At 35.0% G+C, this 20,126-nt stretch overlaps 1 protein-coding gene across 9 annotated transcripts in view; it reads right to left on the bottom strand.

Moving 5' to 3' along the window:
- The window catches only part of SGCG (sarcoglycan gamma), a 103,903-nt gene that overhangs the window by 36,735 nt on the left and 47,042 nt on the right, over nt 1-20,126 (bottom strand). For 6 of the 9 annotated variants that reach the window (XM_074535242.1, XM_074535243.1, XM_026790686.2 and 3 more), the window contains 2 exons: nt 15,081-15,278; nt 2,751-2,852 (listed from right to left, as the gene is read on the bottom strand). In XM_074535242.1, the coding sequence (XP_074391343.1) occupies nt 2,751-2,852; nt 15,081-15,278 (300 nt within the window). The remainder of the gene's footprint in view (nt 1-2,750; nt 2,853-15,080; nt 15,279-20,126) is intronic. The other 3 variants (XM_074535245.1, XM_026790688.2, XM_014263942.3) reach the window with 1 other exon arrangement.

Below are 20,126 nucleotides of genomic sequence, written 5' to 3'. Positions count from 1 at the left end.
CTCAGTGGAGATACCCAGTTTTAAATAAATGTGTTTCTAACTACTGGAATATTATTGAGAGATCAGCCTCTTTCACAGATATGGCTTCTAGTTATTTTTCTGGACTCACCAGAGACCACATAGTAACTTGAAGGGCTAACCCCTGAAAATAACCCCAAGGCATATTTTCATCTCAACTTAATGCTTAGAGTATGAGACAACTTGAGAGTTTTAAACACTTTTTACATGATGAATTTTACTAAAAACAATTCTTTAGTAACAAAACCACAAACCTGATTAAAAAGTAATGAAATAGAAGCAACACACAATTTGGACTCATAAAAGTTACACAGTTCTTAAAAGAAAACAAACAGTATCTTACAAGTAGGTAGAAAGGCTCTTTCAAAAAAACTCATTAAGTGAGCAAAAGAAATGAATCACACTTTATAAATTATATTGGGAAAACATAAAAGCTCACAGAATTAACATGAATAATGAAAATAATGAAAAGTCTTAGGAAAAAAGTAAGCCATGTGTTAGAACGAATGGTAGTAAGTTAGTATCAAGTGGAAAAGGAAGGCCAACAAAGATTGGGGATTGGGTAAATATAGTACATTTAAGTAAATCTGCTAAATGACCCACGGAGCTGGGCATCTTTATTACATTTATTTGACTGTCACTGGTTGATTTAACAAATATTTTAGTAATTTGTGGTATCAAATGAAAGTGTGCATAAAATGTACTCTAGACCTGCTGCTGCACACATGTGGTTTTGACTAATTAAAATCTAGTAACATATTTAAAAATGCTCATCTTTTATCTTTCCATGAAGATGTTTCAGCAAAGGTGCAATGATCTTGCCCACAGCTCTGCGTTGGACTCATAATAAAGGCATAAACTTGTAATAGGCTCCAGAGACAATGCACAGCAAGTAGATTTTCTGCTACATATTTTCTTAGCACTTTGGAGACCTCATTAGGCGAGAAAATCTGTTAGGAGACTGCAAGGAGAGAACTATTAAGGCAAGGGAGAAAGCTGCTTTGAAAGCTGAGAGGGGCTCAGTTCTCCAAGACAAACTTAGAAAAAGAAAGCTCAACAAATAAGTAATGTTATGAGAATAAACACATAAATGGCAACTCAGGAGACCAAGCTTCAGGCAGTTAAGCCTTTAGAGAGTTCACATATTTAAAAGAAGCAAGGATACAAACAAAAACCTCTGATGAATTATCAGTAGGCAGACAGAAGCAGTAGCCTGAAGGATCTAATTAATCCACGCTACTAATGATCATGACGGATCATTGGACAGCTAAGCCTATATTAGATGCTGCCACGCCTCTTTTTCCTATATTGTACTAAATGCATTAAGAGCTGAAAGGAATATTAAGAGAGCACAAATGGTAGCTTAACACTGCATAACGATCTTTGGGACTAGAGGGAGTTCTTAAACATTAGCTGTGGTGGTCTGAAAAAGTTACAAGTCTTACTAGATAAAAAACCTCAAGGGAAATTCACCAAAGCACATAAATAGTTTTCTCACTGTCTGTGAGGCAGAAAAGAATACAGCATAAGAAGGTAAATGGAAATACAGATACAGTAATGGAATTTCACTGTCTTAATTAAGAGCTGCTCCTGAAACTAGAAATATTTAGAGAAAAGTAAAAGCTCAGTATAAGTAAAATATGTTGGCATTGCTTAAATTTTAGTAGTCAAGCATGTTAACAACCTCATTCTGATAAATTTATTTACATTTTCTCTTGGTATAGCAATATATATACACACTAACTTTTTTCCTAGGTTCAGAAAACTCACATGGCTGCCGATTTCTTCTCAATTACATGTTTGAAGACATGAAAGAGGCATATTTGGCTTTTATTGTCACTGAATAGTACATTATTCAATGAAATGACCCAGTGGTTGATGGTAATATTTACAAAACATAAAAATTTATTTCATGAGATGTTGGGCTACGGACAATAGTTCTGGAAACTATTTTATTAGCCAGAAACAGCCATCTCCCTACAAAAAATTCACTGGAATAAGTTTCAGAGTCCCCCTGGATAGTTTAAATCCAAATCAGATGCTCTCTTCCTTTTTCTAAACCCACAACTTTCGCACCTTTCCCTTTCTCCATGGCATTTTTAAGTTAATAATTTTGATAAATATTTGACCAATCTTGGTATTCTTAGTTTACCTCACTAGTAATAACAACAACAAACTTGTATGTCTAGGTGAACTAGATAAAATACTAAGTCTTTCCATTTAGACTTGTAAATTTTATATACATGTATATATAAACATGCCAGACATCTCATGACTTTGTCCTTGAAGTGAAAAAAGCTATATATTAGAGAAATCGTAACTTTTCCATTGGGATCCACTAATTTTAGAGATATTGAAACTATTCTGTAGTGGATGGATAAACAGAACAAGCAGCTTCCTAGGGAAGTCAGTATTAAAAAATAATCTCAGTAAAAATAATGAAAACCTTTTCATACACTCCTCAAGTTTTAGCATTACTTACATATGATAACAATTATAACTCCTGTTTGAGCTGCTTATTACATGCCTAAGAGATAAATGTTAATTCTGACAAAGCATCATAACCCTGACCTTGTAAAGTGTGCAGAAATATGTGTATATACAGATATACATGAACATACATATATATATATATGTTTGTTGTTTTTCTTACATGACAGAAATCATGGAAAGTTCAATTATTCAGAAGTGCATTCATTTTATTTAGCATTTTTGCAAGATTACCCACTTACCACTCTTGAATGGATTTCTTTGGCATAAAGAGGGAATAAGAATTCAGATTCCCCTTCCAGTCGAAGGCCTTCTTTTGTAACACGCAGGTGTCCCATTCCAGTCTGAGGAGAAGATGTGAGAATTATGCACAATTTACTATTGTTGCTGTATCTATTTTGTGTTCTTTTCATGAATTAAACATTTTCAGAACTGCCTGCCTCAAGTCTACTGATAAATATACAAATAGTAATGCATTTAAAATTTTGAGAGTAGCTTATTTTTTCCCAGGAGTAATTTTCTGTGTGAAATTGCAGGTTTCATGAAGTTATTAAACTTGGTTTGTTGTTTTGTTTTGGTTTTTTTTGGTTTTTTTTGTTTTTTTTTTTTTTTTTTTTTTTGTGGGGGGAGGGTGTGGAGTGGAAATACAGTTTTATAGTTTTATAGTCATTAAATTTAAAAAAAAGTGCATTTGTATTGGCTGTGCTGAAACAGCTTTTGCACTTGCCTTCTAAAAATGTAATGAGCAACAAACTTTTACAAATGAGTACTCACATAAAAAAACTTATATTAACATCTCAGGGTTCATTCTATCCATAATATAAGCCTACAGTACCGACAAAGAGGAATTTTTATTTGCTTTCATTTTCATCAATAACTTCTTTTTAATTAAGTTTTAATTCATTGGCTTAGTTTTTTCTCCTTCAATTGTAGGTTAAGGCTCTGTATCTCATTATCATATACCTTTTTCTGTATCACCTGCTTCTCAGTTTTTTCATCCTTACTTCCTCAGTTCCTCCTGCTTTCAGCCCAATTATTCTTTCCAGCTGATATCTCCGTTCTTTCTTTTTACTTCCTTTCATCATTATCATAGAATTGATAATGTGAAAAATGAGTGAGGAATTACTTCAGTAAGTACATCTGAGGGTTTGCAGGCTTCAGCTGCAAGGTATTTCACAGGTATTTAGGTAATTTGTAAAAGATTTGCGTATTTCTCTGACATAAAGAGTGACAGAAAACTTGCCAAAAAACCCCAAGAAACCCAAATAAAACACACTAGCCTTCCAGCTAGGCAACATAAAAATATTTCAAGACAACAGCTGCAAGCTACAAGGAACCGATGGAAGAGCTAAATAAAAAAACAATAAATCCAAAAAATTATTTTCACTCTAAACAGTTTTCAGGTAGTTCTTGATGTAAGCAGAGAGATAAGAGGCCACTAATTACACATCAATAAATTGTTCATTGAATGAATTATGCTTGCCACTGAGAAAAGCTATAATTGAAGAGATGGTAATTGCTTTCAAATATATGTTCTGACTAATCAGATTATATATGTATATATGTAATGCTAACTAACATATCAAACCAGCCTTCAATAAAAAATCATAGCTATTTTTTAGCAGACCTGAAAGGAGACAAAGAGAGAAACAAGTTTTGCTTAAATTCCGTAGGGTAAGAAATGTTCATTCACTCTACTGGAGAGTACAACCACAATTCTTCCTCAGCAAGATTTGCTTCAGGAAAGAGGCTTTTAGAAAAGCTATTTATGGAATCTGTTTTTCAGGGTTAAATATTTTACTGTTTTGAAATATTTAATGTACTGACTTTTCTTAGTGAAAACAGATTCAGTTTCCAAACTCTACACCACTGCCAAGCTTTTAAAAAGTACCCAGTATATAGTGATACATCCCATAAGGCAAAACTAAAATACCTGTGATGAGCTTTTATAATGACAATTCCTAGCCAGCACTGGCTGATTTAAAAATATGTTTTTCTAGCAAAGACTATGGACAGTTTCTTCTAAGTTGCAATACTCCAACATTATAAAGACATTTAGGTTTTAAGGAAAACACTTGAAAAATCTGATGTGAAATATCAGGATATTCTAAAGAAGTACCATTAACAAGTATCTCCTCTTTTATTAACCAAATTTAGGGTCTGATGATTTGCTCTGAGCTCATACCTTTTCCCATCAGGTGAAAGTAGTTTATGTCAGCTATCAGGTTTAAACGGAGTTTTTATATTTTTATGGAATAAAATAAAAAGAACTAAATAAGTAGCATATTTTAGAATAAGTACAAAAAAATGACATTGACAAATCTGAAATTTAAGAAGGCAGAGGAAGAACTAGCGATTAATTCTTGCTCTGAAGCAGACTGGAGAAAATTAAACTCCTAGGTGGCAATCTCTGTGCTGCCTTTGGCACGAAGAAATTTTTAGTAGAAAAAGAATAAAAAAATTATGTGGACAAAAATGATGCAATTTACTCAGCACATTCTTTCTGATGGATTCAGGTTTCCCAGCAATGATTACTGTGCAAATGCTATATAGACAAAGAAATGTCTCTGACAAAAATAGTAAGTCACATGACAAAACTCAGCACTTTCAACTTATCTAGAAGTTCTTATTTTTTCAGTAAATCCAGTCATATCCCTCAGGATTACTTTGTATAAGTATGTTCTCCAGTATGCTGTATTTTCTTATATCAGATATTTAATTTAAGCATTGACACAAAGCTCACATTCTCACATATTTGCCTAACAGCCTCATTATCCATTCTCATTGACCACTTGGGAAGTGCAAACCCAGGAAATTTAGATTTGGGTTATGTGCATAAATGACTGTCTGTGAGGACTAACATAAACTCTGCAGCATGCATGCAAACAATAAAACTGTGGATTTTATATAATGATCCTCATTTCTATTACCTTTGTGACTGCAAACAATTATTTTGTTCTTAGTACTACAATATTTGAGAACCTTAAGATTGTAAAAGTACTGAGTTATGCAGTACAGCGAGATAGGAGAATTCTATTATGTCCCTTTTATAACTAGCAAATTGAAGTTACATAGAATATAAAATAGAGGGATTTAGAATAAACAACCACCCCAATGCATTGAGATCCAATGCTAAGCTCCATGAAAAGGCAGAGAATAATATTTACACATAATGTTCTCTCAACAACCACTCTGCTTCTTACATTACCAATTGCTTTTTACTGAGTATTGCGGCTTCCTCAGTAGTGAACAAATGTGATGCTTTCTGTTTCAAGGATTTGATTCTGTTCCTATTCAAATAACTGAATATTTGAATATATTTCTACTGATCTGAGGAAAAGGACCCAATATCTATTAGTTAGATGTGGACTTTGATGCAGTTGTACAACAAGCTATTGCTTAGGGTGGGGGGTAAAAAAAGTGCTCCATAAAGACAGGAAATGCATGGCAAGTCTGAATTCTGGTTATCCTGATGTTGGTGACTGCCACTGCTTGAGTTTGCTGGCCCTGAGCTGTAACACAATGTTGTACATGCAGATATAGCTGAGACTCACATTTTGTAATTACTGAAAGCCCTCAGCGAGGCAGGACGCAGCTGTACAGCAGGGAAGGATGAAATGGCATCTTGCAGACAGCAATCAGGTTTTACTGCTGCAAGGAGCTGACTAGCGTGGAAACCGCTGGCAGCTGCCAAACTCTTGTGTACCAAAGATGCAACTTAGCATTAGTATTCACACAGGTGTGACCAGTTTTCATTTCAGAACTGCTTGACTTATTCTAACTGCAGCAACAGGATGCCTTCAACTATAGCAGAAATATTTTCTCATACTTTGAAAATGCTCCCAAGCAGGTAAGTGCTTGGAGAAAAAGAGACAAAGCCTTCTACCACAAACATTCAATCTCCGAATCCTCATAAAAGCTCATCAAGACTACTTGACTGAGAAGTCCTGGTCTAAAAGACATTTGACATCTAGCTTTTCAGTGAATTATCTATATAGATACTCCAAACCCAGCTGAAATGAGTAGCCACCACTGCAGAATTCTAGGTAAGATGCACTGTGCTGTGGAACATCTGGATGGGAGGACCATCTTGGATGTCTTATTCTCTTAGACTCTAAACAGACTCCAGACTATTAGGAGTGCAAAACAAGCAGATGCAGCTCCAGAGCTCTGGCACTCAGTGAGTTGCTCTCAGGTAGCTGAGTCTCATGCTGCTGATGGCATATGGAAGCAAAAGAGCATCAGGTGATTTATCTCCTAGGATTATGACAATGTAGGTCTGCTGCTGTAGGCATGTGGCCATTAGAAATGAGCATGAGGCATGGGGAACATTAATTCAGTTTAAAAACGAGTATTTCTAGCCACCTAAATTTGATGAATAACAGTTTTTATTTTCCTACCAACACTGAAACTGGCTCACTGATACACACTGGCTCACTGAATTTGGTCAGCCAGTATTGTATGTCACACCATATCTCATCATATCATCATTGTTTCTCTATCTTCTCAGCATTAGACTCAAATGCAGTCCTCAGGCTCCTCTGAGGAAGTGAAATTGAACTTTTGCTCTGTGTATCAGCTAATAGCTGCAAGGGAAGATGTGTATTTTCTCCTTTTGGGGAGAGATCAAATACTGGAAAGAGGCTGACCCATATGCTAGCATAGTTAAACCAAAAAAATTCTCAAAGTTGATTCCAACATAAGTTTGAACACATATTCAATTCAAATCAAGTAGCTTCCGTCTCAGGAGTTAAAAACATGTTTGATTTGCAGTATCTGCTCCCTCAATATTCAACTTTTCCATATACTAAAAGTAAGTCCACACACACTGTAGTGGCTGAATGAAACCAGCAATGATATTAACTTCAGATATTAACTTTCCACTCAGTTAAATCCTTTTCTTTCTTGTAGGATCCTTACATCCTCCTTCCAGGCCAGATCAGGGAAAGACCTTGGCAAGTTCAGACCAAGACACCACTTGTTGTGCCCCAAAGCTAGTTAAATTAATGGCTTTATGGATCCAGCTTGCACTGCAGCACTTCTTGCAGCAATTGCTATTTAGAGAACTTGCTTTGCAAACAAGAGTGTACTGTTTCATTGAGATAATAGGACTGTGGGTAGAGATTGTTAAAGAGCAATCAGCAAAACAGGATTGGTAATGAATCTGATGAAACTCTCTGTTTGACTTACAATATCAATTTTGGAGCTAAGTACGTGCTTGGTATAATAACATGAGATGCCTCATCTCATTTTCAGTTGCAAGGACTCTATTTGCTGGGCTCAGACAGAGGTTATCTGACTCATCTGCTTAGATGACAGTGGAGTAATTTCAGTCAAAGACATTGGTCAAATCAGAGCCCTTGGCAACAGCAAGCACTCCTGGTATAAAAGTTAGTCTCACCTGGCTTAGGGCTGGATACAAACCAAAACAGCATTTATGGACAAGAGTGAAAAGTGGGTAGATAATATTTCGAGATTTAGAAAAGTAGATGACCACTTTGAATTCAACAGATTTGTAAGAAAACAGCTATGAATTATGCAAATTATCAAACCACTGATGTTTGCTTATTTTTACAACATTTCTTTCATAAAATAGGATTCATACTTAAGATGCATATTTTCAAGATATTTTCAGGTCCTCTTTTATCTTTGTCTTGATATACAGAATAACAGATTTCCTTACTTAAACTATTAATTAAAACAGGTGTTACTCAAGAGGAAAGAATATATTCTCAAAACAGATTCAGTTTTAGCTTAATTTCCTTGTTCAGCAAGGACCATACTCTGCCTTTGGTTCTGTACCGCAAAGATATTAAAAAATGCTATTACATCTGGCATTACATCTACTTTGTTAGAAAAACTGACTATGAAGAAATAGACTTCTACTCCCACTGCTACATGTCTTTATTCATGAATTAGGTTTTTATAAGTTGGGTAATTAATTTTATTATATTAACATTTGTAATTATGCAACTTAGTTTAAAAAATGGAATAAAATATTTTCCTTTGGTTTGCAAAGGCTCTCCAAAAGGGTTTTCTTAATCCAATTTTTAACTTGCATGTACACTCTAATCTGTCTGTAGTCAGATTTTTATAACTCTTTATTAATATTATAAATTATTCCAAATGTACATTAAATGTTCCTCAACACCCTTTTACATGCACATTATTTGATTCGTAATATAATTCAGAATAATCAAATGCTTTAAGAAAAAATATTCAAATGAAAATATGTATCACTACTGAAAAGTCTTTGGCAACAGCTTTCTGCAGTAAGTATCTCAGTATCTTTCTACTCCATTATTACTCTCTACATAAAATATTTAGAAAGGTTGCAAAATACAGCTGTTTAGGATTATTCAGAATAGAAACTATGGCATGTTCATATTCTGACATGAAAATTTGGATGAAAATTTATGAAATGCTCAGTAATTTATTCTATTTAAGTAGTAAGGTAATGCAACATTCTCAAAATGACAACTAATTCCATGGAGGACCCACTGTTAATCACAAAATGCATGGGAAGGCTGTACAAGTACATTAATGTATGTCTGTGGTGAAGGAGATCTCTTGCTCTAAGTGTTCTTTATTGTACCTTTTCATTGCTGTCTGCTCTGGTTTTAGGTGCTCGAAATGGTTGAGCATCTCCAATTTAATAAGGTATGCTATTACACAGTCTATTAAGTCTCACTGTCAGAAAGTGTTAACTGATTTTCAGTTAAAATTTTGCTTTCTTAATTCATTACATTCTTAGTTTCACATTTCTGTATTTCCTTAAGTAATTCCCTCCATCCTCAGTGCCTGAGTTTATCAAGTGCTTGAATAGTTGTTTACACAAGTATTTGATTAAATACATACTTTTTATTTCAAAGTACATATTCTATTTATAAATTTAGAGCAGTACCATTAACCACCAACTAAGATATATATATATATAGTAAGATTATATATAGCTTGCTTTTCAACGTGTCTTATTAAAAGAACTATCAACAAATTACTATTGCCTTACAGAAAACTTTTAAAAATAAGGGGAAAAAGAGAATTTTTAATGCTTTGCCTATATTAATTTTTAATGGGAACCCCAGAAATTTAGAAGCGTTCTATGTCTGTGATAAAAGTTTCTGAGAATGGCTACATGGATAGAGTACTCCCTAACTAAAAGTAGGCCAAAAGAAGAAAACACCTGCCAATATCTAGAAAACCCTGTATGTTTTTGTGCAACTGTTGCAATTTCCCTATTTATTCCAGTGCCAGAAATTTAAGTGCGTAATGGAGAAAGTAAAAGCCTGCAATCTATCTTAAATGTGCAGAAACCCTCCCAGTTCTCATTTCCTTTGTCTCTATGTCCACCTGAGGTGCAGGTACAAGAGCAGGCCAAACATTTATCCTGTTCTTAGGAAGAACCATGCTTAGGATATGCATTGTTGGACTGGATATTGGACACTGATTGCCTTTTCCCTCCACAGACCAAGTCACTCCCTGTCATGATAAGGTGACCTGGGAGTTATTCTAAGCCTTACTATTAGGACTTGACTCTTCTTGTTAGCCTTAAACCCAAGTAAGGTTTGATATGGATGGCAGGAGAACTTGAGATTGAGCACAGATTTGAACTATGTTTGATTAGCAGTGCATCTAAAGCAATAAAGACCTGTCTACTTCTCTTACACTGTGCTTAAAATTTTTGTCAGAGGAAAAAAAAACTCCACACTGAAGAAAGGCAACTAGTTATCCTGGTAAACACTGTAGTCGCATTACTATCTGTCCTTATCAAAATGAAATACAATGCAATTTCCTTTCTTATTCCAGGAGACCATGATAGCAGGGGTATCCACTAAAATCCATGAAAAACATGGGTGTCTCCATCAGAGGCCAAAAATTTCAGAAATAATCTTTGGCATACAACTGTTCCTGGTGTTATGAAAATGTGGCAAAACCTAAACAATACAATAACTGAATTAATGAGGGGTATCTGAAAAAGATTTGCTAGAGCATCAGGAATGGTAATCACCTGATCAGGTGCATTTTTCACACCTGAGTTCAAGAGACCTAGCATGACAATCCTGGCCTGGAGCTAGTGTGACCTCCAGCCTGAGCCTTGGAAGTTTTGAATGGTACCCCCACACTGATATATAACCTGCTAATTCAGTGAGCAAGCATTCTGTCATCTCCTCCAAGTCATTGGTTAAGTTTTTGCAAAGGAGAAGAGCCAGGACAAGACAATTACAATTCTTATTGCTGTCCTCCATACAGACCACAACGCATTAGCATCTACCTTCAGAACCCAACTACCCAGGCAGTTTACTTTTTATACTTATCTGTTTGTCCACTCCTCATGGCTGTAATACCCTAACTAGGGTAAGGAATATTGTGGGAAAAAGTCAGAAGCCTTGCTGAAGTCAAGGTAAATGATATTTTGTGTCCTCCCATCATCTATAATTCCAGACATTTTATCATAAAATGGCAATCAGAATGGTTAGGCATCATTCACTCTTGGTAAACCCATAGTCCCCTTTTTCTAAAGACCAGTGCAACAACTTGCATTCCTCCAGCCACCCAGGATCTCCCCAGTCTCCAATATCTTTCAAACGCTGTAGAGGGTGACTCTGCAAGAGAATCAGTTCTCTCTGCACCAATGGATGCACATCATCTTGTTGCCATTTGCCCTTTGTAATTCTTAACTGAAGCTGAACTTTGGCATTTGTGACACAGAAAGCCTGACACATTTCCTGGCCCAGACATTGTTTAGAAATTTCTTCTTTGTAGCCTTTATCTACTTCCAACTCTTCTATACTACTTTTTCACTGAAGCTCCATCACAAGTAACCTGCCCAGCTAAGCCAGGAAATTGATCTAACTATCAGGACTGATCCATCCTACATTTGGAGGATACAGTCCTTAAACTTGATCAAGCTTTTCTGGGTAACTTTACCCTTCAGATCTGGCTCCCATGGGATCCTGTGAGTAGCAGATCCAGCTGTGTGCCACCTTTAATTGTCCTCTTCAGAAGTTGTTGCTGACACCCTCTAGAAATCTTCACTGCTTCCATCCTGCCACAGTTGTCTTACAGCAGATATCAGAGAGAGACATGGAAGGTCCTCTCTTTCAGACCTAATGGATCCTTCAGAATTGTCTACAGGACTTCTGACATCCTTGCAGCCTTAAACCCCTTAAGATTCTTCATTTTCTAAACTCTTAAAACTAGTAGTCCCTTTTAGTGCTCAGAAAGCCTCATTATGTTAAAAACAGAATCTGAAATTTCCATTACATGAAAAATGTGATACATTGTCCAGGGGAAAAAACCCAACCCTTTTTCAAACTGATTTTCATGCAAAAATAATGGTATTTTTAAAATTACTCTATTTCACCATATTCACCAAACTCAAGGCATAATTATTTGAATGTCTTCTCTGAAACAGCTGAATATAATGAATTCACAGGTTTCTTTGCTTATTCCCACAAAAAAAAACTTGAGACACTGTCCCTCTGAACTGCAAGAGAGAAAAGGAAAAAAAAAGAATGAGGCACAGCTGATACCTTTGAATCAATGCGCACAATTTGGAGATGTCCATATGTTTTTTAATTGGGCAGCATGAGAAAAGGAATATATTCTCTGTTCAGGTTGTTCTCTTTTAGTCTAGCTTTTATAAAATGCAATGAAGTGAAATGAAATGAAACAATGAAATTCTGTTCCATTTAGTCATCTACATTTGATGCCAAAGGCCTCTCAAACAATAGAGCTTAGAAAAGTTTCTGCCTTTCATCATTCCAAATTTGTAAAAGGAGATCAAACTCTATTCATCTTGCAGCATATCTGTGTCTGGTTCATGTTCTCCTTTATCAGCTTAGCTTCTTTGCTGGTATTTATCACACTGTCTGGTTTTATGTGGGTTAAGGCAGGACATGTGTGCATGGATTAATTCATTGCTTCAAGCTCTGTTCATAATTTCATTATTATCTTAATCTGGATCTCTGAATAGACATACCATGTGATTTTTGTATACTGCAAGTTATTACTTAATGAAAGAGTCAAGGATGCTTTATAGAAAAAGAGAACACTTTTTATACAACTAAAGAAACTTTGATGTCTAAATAGCCAGTTTGTCAGCTCCGAGTGGGCTTATGAAAGGGCTGTGCTATAGAATCACGTCAATCAGTCACTAAAGCACCAACACCTCTATTATTGAAAATCTGTTTTCCTTATAAAATTATATACTGCAGTCATATTATGCTTGAATTTTTCCTTCAGCATACACTCTCTTCAGGACTCTACTATAAAAATATATTTTAAAATGTTGGCGACATTTTTTCTAAGTACGTTTATCAGCCTTAGTGACAATACAAATTGTTTCTTGAATAAATACAATATCTATTATGAATATTAAACATATTCCTATAATCTCTAAATGTATTCTAGGTATACTACACAGTATACCTAGAATACATTTAATAAATGTGTTATCACAGTTGACAGATTAATATTTGCTAAATAACTGATGATTGCATATACGATAATATTTCACAATTATTTTTAAACTCTTCCCAGTCATGGGAATTCTTAATTGGGTAAGATACATCAATCAAATCATTTCCTAAACAGCAAATACTTGTCAAGCTTGGAACTCACGAATCATAAAAATCTAATTCTGACACTATACTGATACTTCTCTTTTCAAACAGCAACAAAATACTTGGAGAAATAAATGCTTAATTCCATCATGAAAAGGGTTTTATGATAGTATTGGTAATTTCTTATAACTATTACACTAATTCTTCATAATTGGTGTTTCCTTCGACACAGGAAAGAACTGTGATGCTTCAATTACATGCTTCCAGACTTTGAACGTGCACTAAACAGCCTTCTTAGACTCAGTGGCTAGCAGTGCATCTCTGTGATTCTCTGGGTGAGATTTCTGGTATCCTCAGAGGTACTTCTTGTCTTGAGAGATGTAGTCTATTAATACAACACCCAGTAAAATAAGTTCTCTCTTTTTAACAACATCACATTCACTTTTGCTGAGGATTGTGACATACCTGTGCACTTTGCACGAATTTATTTACAGTTGATATTTATCTGAATTTCAGTATTTCCCTAAAATTATCCCAAATTAATGAAGGCATTACAGTTAAGTCACTATCCAATTGGGCACGTCAGGCATACAGATTCTTTAACACAGAATTAGGAAATTCCTTGTAATTGTGGCATTCACAGCCCTTTCACTCTGTGGAAGGATGTAAACCTGCACTGCTAGAGCTGTTACTCCACTGCTCTTGTTGCAAAAGCATAAGGACACTGTCCCTCAGCAGACCAAGGCATTTGGTATCTTCCACACAGGAACTACAAGGAGATGGGCATTCCTATAAGTAGACTTTCTATTTTTTTTAAATCCTCACTGGTATCAGAGAAGAAATACCCAAGCTCATATGTAGAAATCAAATCAACAAAAAGTATTTTTTAAAACTCTGTAAAAATAGAACCCCGAGCCACACAGAAAACAAAAGTTTTTCATGTTCTCTGTGATTTATGACAGGCAGGCACTAAAAGCATGTCTTCCATGTGAGCTGCGTAAGAGAAAAATTATCTGTGATCTAAGATGTTTTGCACTCTAATCTGTATGGCAGTAACAGTGCTGTAAAGAATTCATGTAGGGGAAGACCCTTCACAGGAATTCAAGCACTAAAAACCGTATTAGTAAGCAGGACTGAAAACTAAAATACTTTCTTTTTAGTGAGCATAAAAATATTTATGTTAAGATAAAGCGGTCTTTCCTTAGTGACAGAGGTGCAGTAACAATAGATAACAGAAACTTTCTTCAGTAGCACGGCCAGAGCTGTAGAAATTTATTATTATGGTTTTTCTTGTAACAAGTCTATTCAAATCATCTGTGTATCACAACTGCATGTTAGGAGCAAATTAGCTTAGCTTCAATATTCACTGATGCATTTTAATACATCCTGACTAAAGTCGTATCTTGCAGACTTCTGAAACATACCCTTTAATCTACTACATGCAAAATTCCATTATAAATATTAAAATATATATATGACAGTGGAAAGTTATTAAATTTATTTCTGAATTATGTAGCTGCTGGGCCTCAAGCATGAAGTACTGATAATTGCCTCCAAGCTGTAATTAATTGGGCAAATAAATTGTTAAATTTTAGATGCTGATAAATAGGAGAAATAAGCTAAAAACCACAGCAGCTGTCAGCAATATTTTAACTAAGGAATTCTGTATGAGATAAAATTACAGCAAACACATTTATAAACTATTAACTAAACAGAGATTATGAGATAACAGCAAAATACATTCTCATAGAATGGTTAGAATTCACTGCAATCTAAAGCATCAACAACCTCAGTATTTCAAAAATTATTACTAATACAGAAATTATATATGAGGAAATATATAGATAGATTTTTCTAACATACTTTCAGCCAAAGTACAAATCACAATTGAGAAGAAAGAAAAAAGAACCATCCATTACCTACAGAGAAGCTGGTTTACATACAAAATAAGTGAAGGGTGAGGCAGGGAAGAGAAGTCAAGAATGGAAAATTAAAGAGGACACTTACTGGGGAAAACCACATCACTTTAAGAATCCAAATTGTCAAAGAAAAATTCACAACTAGGATGATAAGCAGGAGGAGAACAAACAGGTAGAGACAACGCTTTCTCCAGCCATAAATTCCAATTTTGTAGACATATTCATTCTTCGGCCTCTCTAGGCTTGTGCCTGGCGTCGTTGTCATGTACTGTTCACGTACCATCTGCTACGTAAAGGAAAAAAAAAAAAAAAGAAAGGGAACTTCTTAGATGCTTAATTTAAGCGACAATATTTATATAAAACTCCAAGGAAAATATAAAGATATAATTGTAATAGCTACGAACTATAAACTTTATGAAGTTTTACCTGGAAAGCATTGTTATTCTGCTCTTTACAACTTACATCTTAGTTTTTGATACACTCAACGTGATGTTTTAATATAAGAACTGCATTAACTGCTGTTTTCCAGAGTCCTAAATTTATTTCATCCTATAAAGAATGGCAAAACTTTCCTCCCATTTGTCATAATATTCAAATTCTCCCATCATAAAATATTTCATGGCATCATATCATAATCTACAGCTCACAAGCATGTATCAGTTGGAATCATATCTAATACATATTAGACTTCAGAGTATGTATGTAAAGAAATGAAATTATTCTTTATGATGTACAGAAAATAATGATTTCTCAATTAATCAGATATTCATATTTAAAGATATATCAACATTAAAAACACTGCCTACTGGGTTTAAACAACTTGACTTTATACTATAATTCTTAAAGAAGCATTGTTTCACTTTATACTATAGTTCTTAAAGAAGCATTGTTTGAATTTAAAGGAATCTTACAAGGTTGCATTTCCTTAAAAGATGAGAATATTCACTAACTTCCACATTTACAGCACAGAGACCAGCAACAATTTGAACCATTCATTAAAGCTTACAATTTTGGCCAAAAGAATGAAAACTCAGCAGCTGAAGCTGCTTATCAGGAACAACAGTAGGCAATATGTGTCTCATTTACACTGAGCAAAAAAAGCAAAAAAACTCTAACCCTATCATGGATGTCAGAAACAAAATAGGTATTGCAAAGTCAAGCCCTTCCCATGAGCCAGGTATGTCCACAGGCATCTTACATCCAAAAACTGCTCCACTTTCCTATAACATAATGCTCACAAATGAGAGTGCCTTCAGAAAGGTTTCACACAAGGTCTACTCTCAATTTTGAATTTCCTCCTATCAATGAGATCACCATGCTCTGCTCACACAGCTTTCAAATCATGATCAAAAGACACCCCTGCCTCTGTTGAAGTTTCCTGCAGAGCCACCCTGTGTCTGTAACGTGCTTGTGGCTCTCAGTTCTAACCCTTATCTTTAGAAAATATCATCTTTTGTTCCTTTAGCTTCCTAGCAAGACAGAGAATGCCATATAAGTTTACAATTGAACAGAAGCCTATGCATTAGCCCCTAGCATATATGCAGTAGTCATCTTATTTCTGCACTTCCACCAAAAGAAATTAATTTCTTGTTTATTTATATTCAAAAATGAGACTAAATAACTGGCAATGTAATTTTGCTTACAGACATTATGATAAAATATTTTTTTTCTGCTATCAGTGTCAGTTGCTCATAGACTGTGTATATAAATATTTTCATTGCTGAAAACAGTATAGCAATTTATTACTGAGGAAATATAGGTTCTGAAATAAATTGGCTAATCTTAGTGCAAAACATTTACAAGATTTACAAGATGTTTCTTAATATTTAACAGATGAACTATGTTTAAAAATATCAGATTGTGTATTTTAGTTCTGTGTATTACTCAAGCACACAGTACTCATTATAGAATGCTGTTTAAATGTAAGTTAATACTATGTGTTTTCTGTTTTCTACCTAATTATTGTATAGTAAATCATACAGAGGTTGCCCCTTATCTGAAATCTCTGTTACCATGTGCTGCCATAAGATATTGGGGCATTTATACATACAACGGGTTCCATAAGATGATTAGACAACACTTCACCCTTACTTCCACACAAATTTCTTCTCAACACATAACTTACAGAATAGGATGCAGTAACTCTTATGTGGTAGCAACCAGAGACAAACTTTGAGAAATAAGCTGTGCAGTTCTTGCCCATGAGGAGTACACCTATGTCCTTGTTTTGGCTGGGACATGGTTAACATTTGCAGTAGGCGGGATAGGCATGACTAGGACTCTGAGGTTATCCTGTACAGCTTCCTGCCATGTGCAGGGGGTGGTGGGGAAGAAGAAAAGGGGAGAAGGGATCCCTCCCGGTCCTGCTGGACACGGGTGAGTGGTTGGGGTGCTGCTGGTTTCTGTGTGGTGAGTACTCACACGTGAATTGTTTGCATCTCTTCTACACCCCCTTCACTAGGCAGACTGCTTTGCCTGCTCATTGTGCTGCTGTTCCTACGCCTGCAAGGTAAATTCTGCACTAGAGATGATATGCTAAAGAGTTAATTAACTGTAACATTTTCACGGTCTTATGCAGCGTCATTACAGTGGTCTCTGAGGTTGGAATTCATCTCACAATGTTAGATATGAACAATTTAGTCCTGAATATCTGAGCCAGTCAACCTGGACTCCCTTTATGGTCAATGGAGATAGGTCTCCCTGCTGGGAATTAGTTATCTGACTCATGTTAGATGTGAATTTTAGATATTGAATGGACTGTTTAACTTCTCTCCATCAAAAGAGAAAGAAAGAGAGCCTGTGAAGACTTTCTCATACATGTATGCCTATATGTTGTAGACATTTCTACCAGAATGATTTCCAAAGCATGTAATTTCACAACAAGATAGGATTTTTCTGATTCCTGTTCTTCTCTGTTCCATTTTCACTCTGTTGTAAAATGTTTACTTAGTGAGTTTAGTTTTTATACATAATGTATTATGTACTGCTGTTTAATGAGGTGAGGTCAAAATCCATTATGTATTTCAGCAAAAAGCCTATGAGTTTTGTGATTGTTTTCAGCCCTTCAGAAATTCCACAGGGGACATCTCCCAGCACAGCATTGTTCCCTGCATGGATTAGATTTTCCTGACAGAAAACAGTTCTGTTGTTTCTGAGCATTATTAATACTGCCAAAAATTGCTTTGGTTATAGTAAATAGGCAGTGCTTGCCTAGACAACTGAACGCTTTGAGAAGGATTAAGTTTTTCTCCCTTACATAATTTTTCATGATTTTTAAGAGATTTAGTGTCCTACTATTACATAATTACAGTGGAAATTCTTTCAGAACTGATCCTGTTGGACTGTTTCTTTTGGGAGAATCAACTTTCCATATTACTGACTTGTATGTTCACGAGCTAAATGCACATCGGAAAATAATCTCCGACCTGTCTGGAGAAGTCAGAAAGAAATTTTTTTCTAAGTCTGGGATGTTTTAGAAAAGTGGGGTGAAAGGAAAGCCTTAGATAGGCAGACCTGATAGTTGTGTTGTGAAGTCAGCCAAGATCCAAGATAGATTCATAGAACAAGAACAACAGGTATTTAGTTCTATGATGAGATATGTGATTTGTAAGTGGAATAACCATGAAACTGGTTGTGTAGGAGCACTCTAAACAGGCAGCAAGAAGAAAATGGTGACTTATGACCTGGATGTACACAAGTCAGTTGTGCAGGGAGAAGCAAGAAACCTGCAGAATGCACAATGACTTTGGTAAATATTATCTTTTCTCTGTTAACTATTTTACAAGGAAGCAGCACACAATGACTGAGAGTAAGAAATACTGGCAAGCCATAGTGCAGATAAAATGGCAATTGAGTTTCAGAATGAAAATTCTTACAACTTTCAAATGGGCCATGAAAATGTCTTATTTGCATCAGGTCAGCCTTACCACAATAAAAAAGCTTCTACAAATAAACTACTTAATTGGAAGTGGAATTTCTTGATGTTTCTATTCAACGACCAACACAATCAGCACATTCCCTATGGATTTTTGTAGATTTGGCCATAATTCATGGGATTGAGTTCTATCACGATAGTTTGTTATTTAGAAGTATTTTCTAATTATCAACATCTATTTTACAGGGATCCATTTAAATCCAATTACTTCTTGGCTATTCGCTGATTTAAACCAGATACTGAATGCTAATTAGCTGCCAAAAGATTTTTCACTGATTTTAAATGATAGGTCAAACTTGTAAACAACCAGTAACACTGCAGATTTTTGACCTCATGAGATTTCCCATGTGTTCAGACATGGTATGTGTTGCATGTAAGGCATGAAATTCACGCCTGCAATAATACATATGAGATGCCCATGAAAAACCTGTATGATCTTCACACTTTTAAGTGCCCCCTAAAAACACATAGTAATGATAGAACATTTCCCTGGCTATAATGCACTTTCTTTGATATAAAACTTAGAAACTGGTCTCAGTCATTTGAGTGATTCTGAAGTTCAAGAGATTTTTATATTAATATTAATTATGAAAGAGGTTGAAATACTGTCTATCACAAATGTTACTGTTGGACTGAGGTTAGTTTGGGCATCAAGTTCAAAACCTATTCTGACAGCTCTGAAATATTCACTTAAGACACCTATGTTTTTAAAAAGTAATTTGAAAGCTTATCCTTTAGCCTGCTTAGGAAAGCAAGCCTGAATAAAAGCATGATATTTTTACTATTTTCAGAAATGACACATCTGTAGGAAATACTGTAGACAGTATTGAAAAAATTCAATTAAAATAAGTAATCTCAGTATATTTCAACTGTAAAAACATATTTTCATTGTTTTTGTTAAAAAATGGCTGTTATTTTCGTTTAAATAAAACTCCCCTTTACACATAGCTCTGGACTGTGTCACTCAAGTACTTTGTCATGTTGTCATAAAGCAACTGATAATAATATGCAATTAGAAAATAATTTAAATTCAGAACTACTTAGTTGGTTAATACTCATAACCAGTGGTTATTCCATTAACCATTATGTAATTATTAGCATTTATATTTTCAGCAAAAAGCTTAACATTCAATAAAATCTTTTCAAATTGGAGTTCAGAAGAACTGGCGAGGTTTCATCATGAAATTTGCACCACTGGTG

Source organism: Zonotrichia albicollis, chromosome 2 (assembly GCF_047830755.1).
Source record: "Zonotrichia albicollis isolate bZonAlb1 chromosome 2, bZonAlb1.hap1, whole genome shotgun sequence".
In the NCBI taxonomy this organism is placed as follows: Eukaryota; Metazoa; Chordata; class Aves; order Passeriformes; family Passerellidae; genus Zonotrichia; species Zonotrichia albicollis.
This window is presented reverse-complemented; position numbering and strand designations above follow the sequence as displayed.